Genomic DNA, 17447 nt, shown 5'->3' with positions numbered 1-17447 from the left:
TTCAATTATCTTTTTTTTCCTGATCTGTCTGTTTAGAACTAGTCTAGATATTAAAGTTTACTGGCTTACCCTGTGTTTCTCATGGAATCAACAGAAGGAGATGTGAAACGCTGCTGTTGTTGCTGTTTGGTGGACAGTCAGGCACCGTAATGTTATCAGGCTGCTTTGCCTGAAGTGCTGTACCGCCTGATATTCCCCTCCCCCAGCTCATCCATATCCCTTCCATTATCAACAGAGGTCGCTTGGCTTTCAGTGTGGAGAAAGCCAGCAAATGATACCCTCAGCTTAAACGCATGGGTAAACACTCTCAGGCATGCTGAGAACAGACAGCAGAGAAAGAAACTGAGAGCGAGTGTGTGTGAGATAGAGACTGAAAGACAAAGAAAACAGACGCAAGAATCTAGAAAGAAAATCTCCTCAGCATTTTGTTGCAACAGTTTCTTGTTGATCTTGTGTGCTGGGAGACTTTATTGTGTGTCACTTGTGTCATAATGGCAAGACTGTTCAAAGTGTGCATCTGCGTCTTGCAAGAAGGCTGAACTACTGCAGACCACAAACGGATATGAGACAAGGATGCATTGAATCTCACCCCATTCTCTCTTTTTGTTCCATTCAACAATAGAAAGAGAGAGAGATAGAGAGAGAAAGAAAGCCTGAACAAGGAAGGAAGAGTGAGAAGAATAATCTAAAATCTGCTCCCATGCACTTAGTGTTGTGGCCACTAAACGATGGATGTGAGATTTTATCCTTCAGCACCAGCAACTGTGGGTGCCTTAGCTGCTGATCCGACGTGCCTGGGGACTGCCTCTTGCCTGGAACAGTATTACTCTAGCAAGGTAAAAGGCTTTATGATTCCAACTTCTCACACCTTGTTTCCTCCTCGTGTGCAGTGAAAGGTTTTGTTCTGAAGCCCTGTCTTAACTAGGAGCATCTCTGGGCTGGAGAACTTGGTTCCGGAATAAAGGATTTGTGTGGTTTGAGTGTATACTTGTGTTTGTGTGTGTGCATGTGACTCTGTGATTATACTCGTGTTATACATGATCGGAAAGTATTTGTGTGGGTTTGTATTTATTGAGTGTTCATTTGTGAATGTATATACATGTTTGTGTAAGTGCATGTCCGATGTGAAGTTTTGCCTGAGTGTGTGGTGTGTGAATGTTTATATATCTCTTGTGTAAGTATGTTTTGGTTGTTTGGTATTTGTGTGTTTGCTTCGGTGTGAACTTATGGGTGTGTTTGTATGTGTATGTGAAAATGTGTTTGGTATGTGTGTGACTTTCTGTTTACAAACTTAATAGGACCAATAACATCTCTTGGGGGTGGGGGGTGTTTAAGGCATCCATCCCAGTCTGTGTGGCACATATACCAGCTCTCAGTCTGCTCCAACCTGCACTCCAGTTTAGCAAGTGGCCTGTGTAACTGGCTAGTGAAGAAGCTCTCAGCAGCTGATGTGCACAGCACTACACCAAGTTATCAGTACTGCTCCCGAAGTTTAGTCCCGTGCTTTGCTCTGTATATCTGAATCCTGGCTATTCCCTCTCCTGACTGAGCTTTTGAAACCTCTCCCATAAACATACACAGGTTATCAAGAAATGGGTTTGTAACCCATCCTGTTTTGTAAGCATGAATTGACTGGGTCAGCAAGCAGCACATTAGGAGGAACAGTTAAAAAACGTCTTAACAAGAATTTTTGCCAGTGTTGTTGATGGAGACAGCGACCGTGCACTCCCAGCGCTCCAGGATTTCAGAGTAAATTGCAAAGTGAGGATATTTGCAATATTAATCAATGCAAGTATGCCAAGTGTTTGCATCTGGCTGTGTGCAAAAGGAATCGGAAACTGTGGCAGGAGATGGTTTATTTGTTTTTGATTTCAAAGTATGAAAAATACTCCCTGAGAGGGAGACGATGTGGGTGTGATGAGGTAGGGGTTGTCCATTATGTGTGTGAATGTGTGTTTCTGTCTGAGTGTGTGAGTCTGTGCACTTGTTTAAGTGTGTACCTGTGTACTTATGTGAATGTAATGTGTGTGTGTGTGTGTGTGTGTGTATGCGCACATGAGTGTGAGATGCACACTAACTGCAAGAGTGTGAATTTCTGTTGACGTTATATTTGACCCAGATACCCCTGCCCACACACGGTCTGTTTGTTTCCACCTCTGTAGCACCCTTCCTGACACCAAACCCTTCTCTCACCTCCTTTGTAATCTTCAGTAATGGCTGTTTCATCGTGCTCCAGCCCTGCATCCCTCATACCTCCCGCCGTAAAGTGGAGTTGCTGCAAAACTGCTGGCCAAGCCCTACCTCTCTTGATTGCCATCACCCACATCGCCTCTTGGCTAAGCAAGTGCTCATTTAAAAATGTTCAACCCATCCATGCCTCACCCTGCCCTTCCTCTCTCTCCACCTCTGTGCCTCTTCATCCCCTCCTCTCTCTGTAACTGGTAGCTACTTTCCTATACCACTAATGGAGGCAACTTCTCATGTAGGAACTTGGCTGTCAGGGACCAGCCTCTGTGTGCTTGGGTAGTTGAAGAGATTAATCAGCCCAAACTGCAGACCCAGTTCTTAGCTCTCAGTGACTTTGTGTCAGATATTCTCTGATAATCGTGCCTGTGCCATACCAGGAGGTGGTGACGACTGCAAAGGCGAGGTACGATTGGAAGCCTTGCCCTCATTCACGACCCTGTTCCACTGCAGCAGCCAGTGCCCAGCTCTGTACTGTGACTGATAGCCAGTCTATCACATTCCTCCACGTGCACAGTGCTGGCATTTGTCCTCCAGGGTTGGCACCTTCAGCACTGAGAATCCTGTCACAGAGAAAGGAAGCCAGGCAGCATCTTGGCCCCCATTGCCATGATTACAAATTATTCTCTTTTGGGCCCTGTTGACCCCAGCAGTAACTCTGGCAACAGTGCCTAAAGGGAACAGTTTGATGCGATAGTTTTTGACAATATCATTCTCCAAGAGTCACGAGGTAAGTTGCAGCTCCGTAAAAGCCTGGTTAGACCAGACTTGCAATGTTGTGTTCAGTTCTGGTCACCTCATTTTAGGAAGGACGTGGAAGCTTTAGAGAGGCTGCAGAGGAGATTGACCAGGATGCTGCCTGTGGTAGAGAGCTTGTCTTATGAGAATAGATTAAGTGAGCTAGGGCTTTTCTCTTTGGAGCAAAGGAAGATGAGAGATGACTTGTTGGGGGTATTCAAGGTAATAAATGACATAGATCGACTGGACAGCCAGAGACTTTTTCCCAGATAGAAATGACTAATACCAGGGGGCATGATTTTAAAGTGATTGGAGGAAAGTATAGGGGGATGTCAGAAGTAATTTCTGTGCACAGGGAGTTGTGGGTGCATGAAACGCCTTTGCAGGGTTGCTGATAGAGACAGGTATATTAGGAACATCTATGGAAAAGAGTACAGTCGACGTTTCAGGCAGAGGCTTGCCGAATGGTTTCAGGCTGAAACGTCGACTGTACTCTTTTCCATCGATGCTGCCTGGCCTGCTGAGTTCCCCCAGCATTTTGTGTGTCGGCACAAGATCATGGGCTGAATTGCCTGTCCTGTGCTGTAATGTTCTACGCTCAACAAACTAATTATTGGCCAAGTCACATCAGGAAAGCTGCAAAGCAGAAGTTTTATAATGTTTAATGTTCCTCTAGCTTGTAATGACCATGGAGGAAAAGCAAAGCTGCATTTATCAAATTTGCTTTGATAGACAAGTGTGGACATTGTCAGGTGAACTCTTTAGACCAACAGTAACAGAACAAATGTTGTCTATGTGTTCATATATGCAAATTAGGAATGCATGCACTGAAGTTACTTCACAGCACATGTACAACTGCAAGTGTAGGGCTCGCAAACCTGGATATGAGAATTCACATGCAAATAGTTGTGTGTTCATTATAGAGAGATACTGCAATGTAATATAACATATAACAATTACAGCATGGAAACGGGCCATCTTGGCCCTTCTAGTCCGTGCCGAAAATATAAATGCTTGGGATCTGTATCAAAGTCAATGTAAGTTTATTATCAAAGTACGTACAGTATATGTCATCATATAGTACCCTGAGATTGGAGACATTTATGGGAAAATAAAGAAATTCAATAGAATCTATGAAAATCAAATCTGGACATCGGAGTGTAGGTAGCTACATGAGGATTTCCGTGTGTTGATTTCTCTTTAGCATTTACTTTGGCTATCTGCATGTGGTTATTATTGCATGAATGTCCATGTGTTAGTGTTTGCATGTGATTGTCATTGGATATTTACAGGTAGATACATGTGTACAGATACCAGGTGTGCAGATATGAACCTGCACATTGAATTGAATTGAATTGACTTTACTTCTTATCTCCTTCACATACATGAGGATTAAAAATCTTTACATTATATCTCTGTCTAAATGTGCAATGATAGTAATTTATAATAATTTATAATAGATAGAACAGTCAATGTAACACAGAAATACACTCAAATCAATGTGAGTTAATCAGTCTGATGGCCTGGTGGAAGAAGCTCTCCTGGAGTCTGTTAGTCCTGGCTTTTATGCTGCGGTACCATTTCCCAGATAGAACAGTTTGTGATTAGAGTGACTGGGATCCCTAATGATCCTTCGGGCCCTTTTCTCACACCTGTCTCTGTAAATGTCCTGAATCATGGGAAGTTCACAACTACAGATGCGCTGAGCTGTCCACACCACTCTCTGCAGAGTCCTGCAATTGAGGGAAGTACAGTTCCCATACCAGGCAGTGATGCAGCCTGTCAGGATGCTCTCAATTGTGCCCACCCCTGTAGAAAATTCTTTGCATCTGGGGGCCCATACCAAACTTCCTCAACCATCTGAGGTGAAAGAGGCGCTGTTGTGCCTTTCTCACCACACAGCTGGTGTGTCCAGACCACGTGAGATACTCAGTGCTGTTTATGCCGAGGAATTTAAAGCTGTTCACCCTCTCAATCCCAGATCCATTGATGTCAATAGGGGTTAGCCTTTCTTCATTCCTCCTATAATCCACAACCAGCTCCTTTGTTTTTGCAACATTGAGGGAGAGGTCGTTTTCTTGACACCCCTATGTCAGAGAGATGACTTCTTCCCTGCAGGCCACCTCGTTATTGTTTGAGATTGTTTGACATAGATTGTTGCTTGTGGTTATTTGCTTTGTGAGTGTGTGGAGATAGAAATTTCCTTAAGGACAGTGTGCAGAAGTAAATGCAAGCTGGAGTTTCCATTGAGTGGAAGATGCATTTCTATAAAGTCAGTAGATAGCCATGTGACAATAGTATCACAATGAAAGAAGGCATGAAGTGCATGTCTAACATGTACCCTGAGGTATATTGAAATCTTGGACACTTTTATATCTGTAAGTACTTGGCCTGCATACTGTTTCACTAGTGCATACAGGGGAAAGGCCAGGCAACCCCATTTACAGGCCACCAAAGGAAAATTGACTGATTATAGGAGATTTAAGGGCGATTGTCTTCTTGTTGTAAGCTTTTTTAAAATTATTGGGTGCTAGTCAACCCAGATAACCTCTGGCAAAGATGAGTCAGGTTTCTAGTGTACACTGCTCCTGCTCCCACGGCAGATACCAGTGGCTTAGTTCAGCTGTTTCATTGCATTATTCCTATTACTATGATGGTTGTGATCGGACAGCTGAGGACATGCTCAGTGTGTTGCTTTAGTAAGAGAAACTTCCTATTGGTTTTTGTAATTATTTACACAAACAAAAAAGGTTACCCTCCCACCAACTGAGGGTCGAACATGACTCGAGAGGTTTCCCCTCTATGTCCAATAAGTGGCAGTGACTAAGTAAAATGATTAGGAATTTATTTTTGAAGGTGTTTCTTTAACTTTCATCCCACTGATGACCATGCCGTTGAGGAGGTGGATCTCTCATTACTAACCATCTCCCCTGTATCCTCTGAATGGCTCAGCTTCCACGTGAGGGCTAGGTGCCTGTTTGCTTTTGGAGTGACTTTGCATCACCTTGAGATGATTAAATTCCAGTTCACATCTTTCATGTTTATGTTTGTGCTTCCAACTTCAGACTCATCTCAAAATTGTTTTGCTGTTGAAATTAATCATTTAAATAGATGTACATTATTTCAATTTATGAATTGCCGACAGATGCATTTGTAAAGAATCTTTAGTGAGGGAAAACACCCGAAGGCACTTCAGTGCCTTGTTGTCAAATAAAAATAGTCAGCATGAACAGGATGGGCTGAATGGCCTATTTCTGTGCTTTATTACTGTATGACCCTCTCTCGGTAAGTTTGACACTGTCAATGGAAGAAATCATTTCAACACCGGAAGTAGATTTGAAGGAATTACGGTGAGGAAAGAAACAGGAAGTGGAGGAAAACAAGGGAGACATCACACCTTAACAATGTGCTGAGGAAGAGACAAGGCCACAGTGCTGGGTATTTACTGACCAGGATTGGAGTTACAAATGGCAAATGGAACCTGGATTATTTCTTATGTCTGTTGAAGGATCAACGATTATCCAAGCTTGTGGTTGTGTGTGTGTGTGTGTGTGTGTGTGTGTGTGTTGCGTGTGTTTACGTTTGTATAGCATATACATTTTTCATATGCTGTTGTACATATACGGTGCACTAGTGAGTATATGCACACTTATGTGAGGGTGTCTTTTTAATGTTTGAATGCCTATATGATTGAAGGGATTGTCTTTCTGGCCGAATAATGCACTGAGCTGCTGTGGCCAGTGTTGGATCTCACAAACTGAGCAGGATTGTGGAGACTCCAGAGCAGCCATACGTGGATGAGTTCCATTTTTGATGAACAGAGCCCTCAGAACCAGCCAATGCCCTTAGCCCAACAAATAAGTATTCAAAGAAAGGAAATGTGCATGTGCCAGCCATGGGCTTTGTGCCTGACCAAGATCGGGGGGCAGGAATGCGATTCCGAAGAGCTGAACTAATTTAGCAAACTCATCTACTACTGATTGCCCTGAAGCAAGAAACTTAAATTAGCAAATAACAACCCAACACTGCCACGATGCACTTGCAAAACTGAAGAGAAAATATTTGCAGGAAACCAAAGAGTTTAATTGTTTGTCAGTGAAGCAGTTTCCTCCCCTTCCCCCACCTCATTTATGACTGAGTTTATTGAGCTTACTGAGTGTGCAGTGAATGTCAGAGGCAGTATCTGCTGCTGACGCACCTGTCTGTCTATTTATATTTCTCTCTGTACTTCAATAGCGAGTTTCATTTGTCAGAAGAAACTGATAATCTTTTCACTTTGTAGCGTGCCTTGGCCAACATTCTGCCCACAGCAATAATACTGATGGCTCCTTTGTCTGGTTAGTGCATCCAAAGGGTTGGTGTCTTCATCACTGATAGATATGAAGAATTATTTATGTAGCAGGGCCACGTTGCAAACAGGCGAGCATGTCATGAGAAGAGATCAGGGTCCTTTCAGGCATGTGTCAGGACTTCCACCTCACCCATTGTCGGTGGGTTGTTCACAGTCAGAGTATAGTGATGAGGGGTTTTACCCATCCCCCTGTGAAAACTGTACAACACAGAGGAGGCAGGGTTAATACCCCGAATGGAACAGATATCCTGAGCAAAGCTCTAGCACAGCAGAACCTCATTCTGTCCTGTCTGCCCTTCAGCAAAGTGGCAAGGAAACAGTTAGGAGAAGTTTTCTTTACTCAGAGAGTGGTAGCTGTGTGGAATGAGCTTCCAGCAGAAGTGGTTGAGGCAGGTTCTATGTTGTCGTTTAAAGTTAAATTGGATAGATATATGGGCAGGAAAGGAATGGAGGGTTATAGGCTGAGTGCAGGTCAGTGGGAATAGGATAGGGTAAGGGCTCGGCACGGATTAGAAGGGCCAAGGTTGCCTGTTTCCGTGCTGTAATTGTTATATGGTTATATGGTTATAAGTTGCCTTATGGGCATGCTTTAAAGGAGGACATAGGAGAGTGAAGTAATGCGAGTCAGGATCGCCGAAGGTAATTGGACAACGTTAGATCAAGAGAAGTCAGGTCTAGCAGGGGTTAGGATTCAAGGAACTGATGGATCTTAGGACTCTATATGGCCATATTAAGTGGGAAGGAAAAGCCATCAATGGCTTGAAGGGTGATGTCAGTAAGCACAGGAGTTGAGGAAATATCAAAATCTGTTAAACTCTATAATAGATCCTGAAAGTAAAGAACATTCTGACATTAATCACGTTTTGCATGCAATCTCTTGCCAACTAAGCTTCTGAAAACATGCAACAAAAATGCTTTTCAAAGTGTACTCTGTTACTAAATAAAGAACAGAAAGATAGAGCAATATAAAATTTGTAAACATCCAATCCCGGTTTAGTACTTCTAGCTCCAGATAAAATAGACTACAGCACCTATAAGTAGATTTAAAACCACTGGGGTGGGGGAAGTATGTTTCAGGAGTTCTTTCTATTGTGTGAATGTTGAGGCAGAAGGTGCACTGTAATACTCATGGCCCATTGTTTCGGCATTATAGGATAGTTTGCACAGTAATAGCAGTTACACAGAACCCAGAAACCAGCAGCTGCCTATCAGCTTACTAAGAGCAAGAACCTTCACAAGTAACTGACTACATGTAAAGTTTACAAAAGAGTTAGACCATTTGACACTCTGCAAACACACTGATCAACCTGTAGTTAACATTAACCTAATATTAACATGTAGACTTTTCAACAAAGAGACACACAACTTTGCTCAAAGAGCTGAAATCCATACTTACTTTCCACACAAATGAGTAATTGTCATCACGTTTAAATACCATATCACATCTTCCTCCTTTCATTCACCTGTCCAGACTGATTTTGGATTGACTTTTGTTCCTGCCCCGCTCATTCACTTTGACAACTCTGTGTATGAAGTCTTTCCCCATGGCCTCTATTAACAATTTTTCACATACTATCTCTATCTTATTCTGTCCCATCTTTTCATAATTTTGCTATCCTGTCTATAGTAATCTGGTTTGTCAATTCTTTCTGTATGTTTTCTTCAAAGTAGCAGCCTCCCAGTAACTCCGTAAAGCTGGGTTCTTACGGGTGTGTGTGTGTGGAAGTCATTTGCAAGTTGAATCCTGAGGAGGTGGTCTGAAAGTGCTGGGACAATCCAGAGTGTGTGACCTGTCAACATGTGGAGCACTCCTGGAGTGCATTAATTTGTGTTGCCTGTAACAGGTGCAGTCCTCAAACACCAAGATAGCTCTTATCCAAAGGGTTAGTGTCTGCGACACTGTTAGTTGCAGAGTCCTACCTCACCAAGGCAGTTCCCTGAGAGATTGTCCACCTCCAGCTTCTACACAACCTATCCTCTGACGAAACCACCACCCCTTCCCACCCACAGTCCCTCTTCAGCACACTCCCCATCATTTGTCCAAACCCTATGCTTGTCTCTGACTCTCTCCAAGATGTGTATCGCTCTGCCCAATAAGTACCCCCATCCACTTCACAGCGTCCCACCCACTGTGACCCTCTTATCCTCACCCTCGACCCCTCGACCAGATCCTCACCAATACCTCAGTGACCTTCCAATCCTCAACCTCTCCATCTCCCACTGATACTCGCGGCACCTCCCAGCACCCTCTGTCCAGTGTGCAGTGAAGAGGGTTTCTAGGTCTCCTGATGCCTTGGCTGAGCACCTGGGAACATGTAAGCCTGACAGTTATATGGTGACTGTGATTGGCCTTTGGGCCATCACTTGTTTGACTTCAGCTGTGATATCTCAGTGTCCTTCTTGAAGTGGATGGGAGGGTAGAGAGGCTTGTGTATAACGTTCAGACTGAGCACTGAGAAGTGGATGGGAGGGTAGTGAGGCTTGTGTATAACATTAAGACTGAGCATTGAGAAGATAGAGTGAGCTCACAGTCGCCGTCTCAGCATCATGCAAAGCCACTGGGCAATGGAGTACCTCACAAACCACTAACTACCAGCTTCTTTATTCAGAAGGAAGCATTGATATGGATATTAGAACAGCTCCATTGCTGATAGATGAAGTACTGCCACCATTTCCTTTACATCATTTTCCCAGCTTCGATAATATCTTAGCAGAGTTAAGGAGATATTAAAAAGGAGAAGGTGCTGGGTGTCTTGTAAAACATGGTGGAATCTATCACAGTATTCCTAAGGAGACAAGGGAGAAGAGGGACCAACCATGTTGATGATCTCCTGTCAGTGGGGGAGGGGGGACCATTATTGGAAAAGATTCTTAGGAATGGGAATGACTCGCATTTGGGAAAGGATGAACCTGTGAGGGAAAATCAGCATGGTTTTGTGCAGTGGAGGTCCTGTTTAACAAATTTTGGAGCAGGTGATAAAGGTAATTGATGGGGGCAGGGCATTGGACAGTGTGGTGTCCACGTGGACTTTAGTAAAGCATTGGACAGACTCCCTTGTAATAGGGTACACAAGGTGACATGATATAGGATCGCCAAAGAGTGGGTAGGTTGGATACACGATTGACCTGTCTGTAGAATGTGGAGGGTGGTGGTGAAGGGGTGTTTCAGTGACTACGGGGTCTGTGACCAATAACCTCATTGGAGAGTGAGACTGAAGGTCAAAAGAGAGGGCAGCCCTGCCCACTGACTGACTGAAGTGACCAGGATACAGGACATCTGACAGCCAGAGCACCTGCATTTCTCTGCTCTTTTTCTGTTGAAACCCTTCAACGACACAATTCCTGATCACCTTGTGGTTTCCTGTGTGTGGCAGTGTACATCTGTCAATGTTTTTCTGAACATATCTGTGCATGTGAGTGAGTGTGGTTTGTTATGTCTGTGAGTGTATCGGTGTGCCTGTGAGTGAGGGTGTGTGATGATGCGTCTGAGGGTCTGTATGTGAGTGAGGGTGTGTGACGGTGCGTCTGAGGGTCTGTGAGTGAGTGAGGGTGTGTGATGGTGCATCTGAGGGTCTGTGAGTGAGTCTGTCTAATGGTGCGTCTGAGGATCCGTATGTGAGTGAGGGTGTGTGATGGTGCTTCTGAGGTTCTGTATGTGAGTGAGGGTGTGTGATGGTGCATCTGAGGGTCTGTATGTGAGTGAGGCTGTCTGATGGTGCGTCTGAGGGTCTGTATGTGAGTGAGGGTGTGTGATGGTGCGTCTGAGGGTCTGTATGTGAGTGAGGGTGTGTGATGGTGCGCCTGAGGATCTGTTGTGAGTGAGGTTGTGTGATGGTGCGTCTGAGGATCTGTATGTGAGTGAGGTTGTGTGATGGTGCGTCTGAGGATCTGTATGTGAGTGAGGTTGTGTGATGGTGCGTCTGAGGGTCTGTGAGTGAGTGAGGGTGTGTGATGGTGCGTCTGAGGATCTGTATGTGAGTGAGGTTGTGTGATGGTGCGTCTGAGGGTCTGTATGTGAGTGAGGCTGTCTGATGGTGTGTCTGAGGATCTGTATGTGAGTGAGGTTGTGTGATGGTGCGTCTGAGGATCTGTATGTGAGTGAGGGTGTGTGATGGTGCGTCTGAGGGTCTGTATGTGAGTGAGGGTGTGTGATGGTGCGCCTGAGGATCTGTTGTGAGTGAGGTTGTGTGATGGTGCGTCTGAGGGTCTGTGTGTGAGTGAGGGTGTGTGATGGTGCGTCTGAGGATCTGTATGTGAGTGAGGTTGTGACTCTGTGTTGGAGAATGTGCCTCTGTTCACTAACTTGTGTGTGTCTAGTGTAGAATTTCATTCACAAGTTTCCACCCAATTTATGTGCTACCTATACACCTTTTTTTGTTTGGGGTCACTGAACACCAAGGATGGTGTTGTTCCTTTTGTTGGGTTTGTTGCTGGGTGAAATTGGTTCTTATCCTTGTCCACCCTGGACCTGATCAGTTCTGCATTCAGATCGTCTAGCAGAGATCTGTGGTCCTTGTTGCGGCACCTGCTGCCCAGCTGTCCTCTTCTCTTTATGCTGTGGATCAGATCCAGTTCTTTCAAGGGCCTGAACATGGGCTGGTGAGCAGCTCAAACCTGGAGAAATCCTAGGAGAGCTTGGTTTAAAAAGAGAAGAAAAGATGAGCTTTATCTGTCACGTGCTGCAAAATGTGGAAACATACAGTGAAATGTGTGATTTTGTAACAATGGTCAAGCTAGTCCGTCCGAGGATTGTGCTGGGCAGTTCGCAAGTGCTGCCATGTTTCCAACACCAACGCAGCATGGCCAAAGTCACTCTACGTGCTGGAATGTGGGAGGACATCCAAATGCCTGGGGAAACACACACCGTCACGGGGAGAATGTACAGACAGTGATGGGACTCAAACTCCGGTGGGTGATCGCTGGTACAGTAAAGCGATTGTGTTAACCGCTGCGTCACTACAGTCATCCAATCAATGTCTTAGTTCACTGGCAATGGTCAGCTCAAAACCGCGAAAACGGGTCGGTTTCAATGCAATTTCCTCTTTAAAACCAGTAACATTCATTCACCGGTTACTGGTTAGGTGGGTTAGTGGGATGGAGGGAGAAGTGGGGAGAGGTTATTAGTTGGGTGGGTTAATGGGATGGAGGGAGAGGTGGGGGGAGTTTATTAGTTGGGTGGGTTAATGGGATTGAAGGACAGGTGGGGGAGGTTACTGGGTGGGCTAGTGGGATGGAGGGAGAGGTGGGGAGAGGTTATTAGTTGGGTGGGTTAGTGGGATGGAAAGAGAGGTGGGGAGAGGTTATTAATTGGGTGGGTTAGTGGGATGGTGAGAGAGGTGGGGGGACATTACTAGCTGGGTGGGTTAGCGGGATGGAAGGAGAGGTGGGGAGAGGTTATTAATTGGGTGGGTTAATGGGATGGAGGGAGAGGTGGGGGAGGTTATTGGGTGGGCTAGTTGGATGGAGGGAGAGGTAGGGGAGGTTACTAGTTGGGTGGGTTAGTGGGATGGAGGCAAAGGTGGAGGGAGGTTACTGGTTAGGTGTGTCAGTGGGAGGAGGGGGCGGGGAGACGTGACCCTGTGTTTAGCCACACGCAGGCCCCTGAGGGGAAGGTCCGAATGAGAGGGAGGGAGACTGAAAGCAAAGGCAATTGACTATCACTATAATTGTTTCCTAAAATGATGGTGTCAGTCAGGGTCGCCTGATGAGGCTAGAAGCAATTAAAATGACATACACATAGACACTGCAACACCCACACGTGCACAATCACACACACACTTCTACACCCGTGTGCACATGCACAATCACACACATCGCGTACACCCATGCACAGACTCATGCTCATTCATGTGTGTACATATGCCCAGACAGCACACACACATATCTCTCAGTGGCATGATGTATAACTGAACTGATTATAGACACGTATGGACGCCAGTTTAGCTGATCTGACCCGGGACAGTGTTGTCAGGGAGGTTTGGCCCAGTGCTGCAGGTCAGAGAGAGCCGTGGAGATATTCAGCATGGAAACAGACCCGTTGGTGGAACTCCTAACTCATGCATGCTGACCAAGTGAATGCTTCCTGAGTGAAATCATGTGCCTGTATTTGGCCCATATCTAAACCTTTCCTATCCACATACCTAGCAAAATGTCACAGTGATGAAATAACCAGGTGTCCTGTTCTCCGTCATTGCCTGGAGACTGTGAATGTCAACCAGGGGAAGGATAGCCACAATTGTGATGGGCATCCATTATTGAGAACCCCCATCACCCAGAATATACCCTCTTCCCATTGTTACCGTCAGGAAGGAGGTACAGAAGCCTGAAGACACACACTCAGCAGTTCAGGAACAGTTTTTTTCCCCTCTACCATCAGATTCCTAAATGGATGTTGCACCCATGAACACTACCTCACTTTTATTATTTCTATTTTTGTAGTATTTTTAATTTAGCTGTTTAAGATACATATATATACTTACTGCAATTGATTTACTTTTTTTCTTTCTGTATGATCATGTATTGCATTGTACTGCTGCTGAGTTAACAAATTTCACACCATATGCTGTTGATATTAAAGCTGATTCTGATTCTGAACTGTGATGTTTGCTGTTGTCACATCTCCCGCTGTCATTTGGAAGGCTCTCACATGGTTACTACTCTCGCTGCAGGTGCATATGACAGCAAGGGCCACTTAAAAATGCTTTAACATATCACTTCCAAAACAATGCTTCAACTTTTCTAACTCTCTCCTCCTCAAAAACTACTCTGTCCCTTCAATAACTCAAAAGCAACCTGTGGAATCAATCCTATTTTGTTTTCATGTTAGAATCAGAATCCAAGTCAAGTTTATTATCAGTGGCATGTGTTGTGAAATTTGTTATTTTGAAACAACAGTGCAGTGCAATATGTAAAATATACTATAAATTATAATAATATATAAATATTAAAAATCAATAGTGCAAAAATAAGTGGTGTTGGTGTTTTAAGGGCAACTGTGGAAACTCCTTTCATTAGCATGGAAATCCAGCTGGACTGTAATGGGCTATGGCTGCTGATTTTGCTGTTGACCTTTCTACTGCAGTAAGTGTTCAGTGTTTCCAATGCCACAGGCTCTCCTGTGACTGCAGGCGAACCCACACTTCCAACTGCACACAGCCCAGAAGAATTGATCAAAGACAGCCTCTCAACAAGTGCAAGCCCATGACACCTATGGCAGTGGCTTGGTTTGGGAGGCCAGACATTGTTCAGAATCAGAATCAGAATCAGGTTTATTATCACCGGTGTGTTAACCTAGCATTAGCAGTTCAATTCAATACATAATCTAGCTGACAAAAAAAAATAAAATAAAAATAAATCAATTATGTATATTAAATAGATTTTTAAAAAGTGCAAAAACAGAAATACTGTATATTAAAAAAATGTGAGGTAGTGTCCAAAGATTCAATGTCCATTTAGGAATCGGATGGCAGAGGGGAAGAAGCTGTTCCTGAATCACTTGAGTGTGTGCCTTCAGGCTTCTGTACCTCCTACATGATGGTAACAGTGAGAAAAGGGCATGCCCTGGGTTCTGGAGGTCCTTAATAATGGACGCTGCCTTTCTGAGACACCGCTCCCTAAAGATGTCCTGGGTACTTTGTAGGCTAGTACCCAAGATGGAGCTGACTAGATATACAACCTTAAAGATGATTTCAACAGAAATTCTCTTTGTGATTGCCTCTGACCATAATGAGTTTGTTTTCCATCAGCAGTACATTGCAATACATAATTTTAAAAACTGTAAATTACTTTAAGCAGAGTAAGGAAAGACAAAAATAGTGAAGTACTGTACATGGTTTCATTTTCTTTTCAGAGATCTGATGGCGGAGGAGAAGAAACTGTTCCTAAATCATTGAGTGTGTGTCTTTAGGCTTCTGTATCTCCTCCTTGATGGTAGCAATGAGAAGAGGGCATGTCATGGGTGATGGGAGTTCCTAATAGTGATGTTCTCAATGCTGGGGAGGCTAGTGCCCTTGATACAGCTGGCTCAGTTTTCAACTGTCTGCAACTTTTTCAGATCCTGTGCAGTGGCCCCTCCATACCAGATGGTGCTGCAACGAGTTATAATGCTCTCCACAGTGTATCTGTAGAAATTCATGAGAGAAATTGTAGAAATTGATTCTACCATGGTAGTACATTCCACTCTGTGAAAAAACTTTGCCCTCAAATCCTTTAAAAATTCTTTCCTCCCACCTTAAATCATCTGCCCTATTGTTTTGGTATCCTTACTATACAGCAGTCTACCCTACCTGTGCCTCTAATAGGCAATCACTCAGCCCCCTTCCCCTCCCTTTGCCTCTAACAGGTGATCACTCAGCTCCCTTACCCTACCTGTTCCTCTGTTAGGGGATCCTTCACTCCAAGGTAATCCAATCTTTCCCCATAATTAAAGTCCTCTCATCCAGGCAACAAGCTGGTGAATCTCCTCTGTGCTCTCTGTAGCACCATCATGTCATTTTATGGTGCATTGACCAGAACTTCTTTGGTTAAAAGAAGATCATGAAGAGCAAACCTCACTGGCACCCTATCCCATGTGGGTTTTATATTGCTTCAGCCTTCATTTGCAGACAGTGTGAAAGAGTAGGTGACTCTGTGGGCTAGTTAACAGTCTGCCAGGCTGGCATTGCCTGCTGCTTAAATGAGTAGCCAACCTTCCAGGAGCTAAGTACAGGGACAAGGCAGCTGAGGAATTTAAATTTAGTACACTAAACAACGTCTGGGATAAGAAACTAGTTTCTGTAATGGCAGCTGTGAAGCTGAAGGCTATCACAAAAATCCAGCTGTCTCAAATTTCTCCTTAAGGTTGCTTGGCTGTTAGTAAGATATAAGACATAGGAACAGAATTGGGCCATTCAGCCAATTAAGTCTACTCTGCCATTCCATCATGGCTGATCCCAGATCCCACTCAACCCCTAACACCTGCCTTCTCACCATATCTTTTGATGCCCTGACTTATCAGGAAATGATCAACTTCTGCCTTAAATATACCAACAGACTTGGCCTCCACCACAGTCTGTGGCAGAGCATTCCACAGATTCACTACTCTCTGGTTAAAGAAATTCCTCCTTACCTCTGTTCTAAAACACCACCCCTCAATTTTGAGGCTGTGCCCCCTAGTTCTGGATACACCCACCATAGGAAACATCCTCTCCACATCCACCCTATCTACTTCTTTTAACAGATGTTAGGTTTCAATGAGATCCCCCCATTCTTCTAAATTCCAGTGAGTATAGGCCCAAACAAAAGACATGAGGAAATGAATTGTAGCAGCAGAGATGTGGTTTTTGAGGAGGATGCAAAGAATATCATGGATGAAACGAATATCTAACGAGGATGTCATGAACAGAGCAAACACAAAAAGAGAAATAATGTATAAGATCATGAAAAAGCAACATAACTTCATTGGACATGTGATTAGGAAAGAGGAGTTAGAATGCATGGTAATTATGGGAAAGATTGAAGGGAAGAAAGCAAGAGGAAGACAAAGACAAATGATGATGGAGACAGCAGCCAGAGAACTGGAAATGAATACCAATGAATTGACCCGAAACAGGAGTGTGTGGGCCATGGCAGTCAAAGCTCAAACTGGGTACGGCACCTGATGATGATGGTGACAGGCCCAAAGCTGCCAAACACTCCTCATATGAGAACCCCTTCATTCCCAGAATCATCCTTGTGGACCTCCTCTGGACTTTCTCCAATGACCTTTCTGATATATGGGGTCCAAAACTGTTGACAATACTCCAAGTGCAGCCTGACTAGTGTATAAAGCCTCAGCATTATCTCCTCGTTTTTATATTCTATTCCCCTTGAAATAAATGCCAACATTCTATTTGCCTTCTTTACCACAGACTCAACCTGTAAATTAACCTCCTAGGAGTCTTGCATAAGGACTCCTAAGTCCCTCTGCACCTCTGATGTTTGAACCTTCTCCCCATTTAGATAATAGTCTGTACTATTGCTCCTTTTACCAAAATGCATCATCATACATTTCCCAACACTGTATTCCATCTGCCACTTTTTTTGCCTATTCTTCCAATATGTCTAAGTCCTGCTGCATCACATTGCTTCCTCAGCA

General features: G+C 44.2%; 1 protein-coding gene across 3 annotated transcripts in view; it reads left to right on the top strand.

Annotated features, from left to right (window-relative positions):
* Positions 1 to 288: 288 nt before the first annotated feature.
* The window catches only part of tox2 (TOX high mobility group box family member 2), a 199863-nt gene continuing 182704 nt past the window's right edge, over positions 289 to 17447 (top strand). For 2 of the 3 annotated variants that reach the window (XM_072244734.1, XM_072244726.1), the window contains exon 1: positions 289 to 836. In XM_072244734.1, the coding sequence (XP_072100835.1) occupies positions 729 to 836 (108 nt within the window). In that variant the 5' untranslated portion in view covers positions 289 to 728. The remainder of the gene's footprint in view (positions 837 to 17447) is intronic. The other variant, XM_072244716.1, reaches the window with a different exon arrangement.

This window comes from Mobula birostris, chromosome 2 (assembly GCF_030028105.1).
Source record: "Mobula birostris isolate sMobBir1 chromosome 2, sMobBir1.hap1, whole genome shotgun sequence".
NCBI lineage: Eukaryota > Metazoa > Chordata > Chondrichthyes > Myliobatiformes > Myliobatidae > Mobula > Mobula birostris.
The sequence above is the reverse complement of the archived record's forward strand: the minus strand, read 5'-3'. Positions and strand labels throughout refer to the sequence as shown.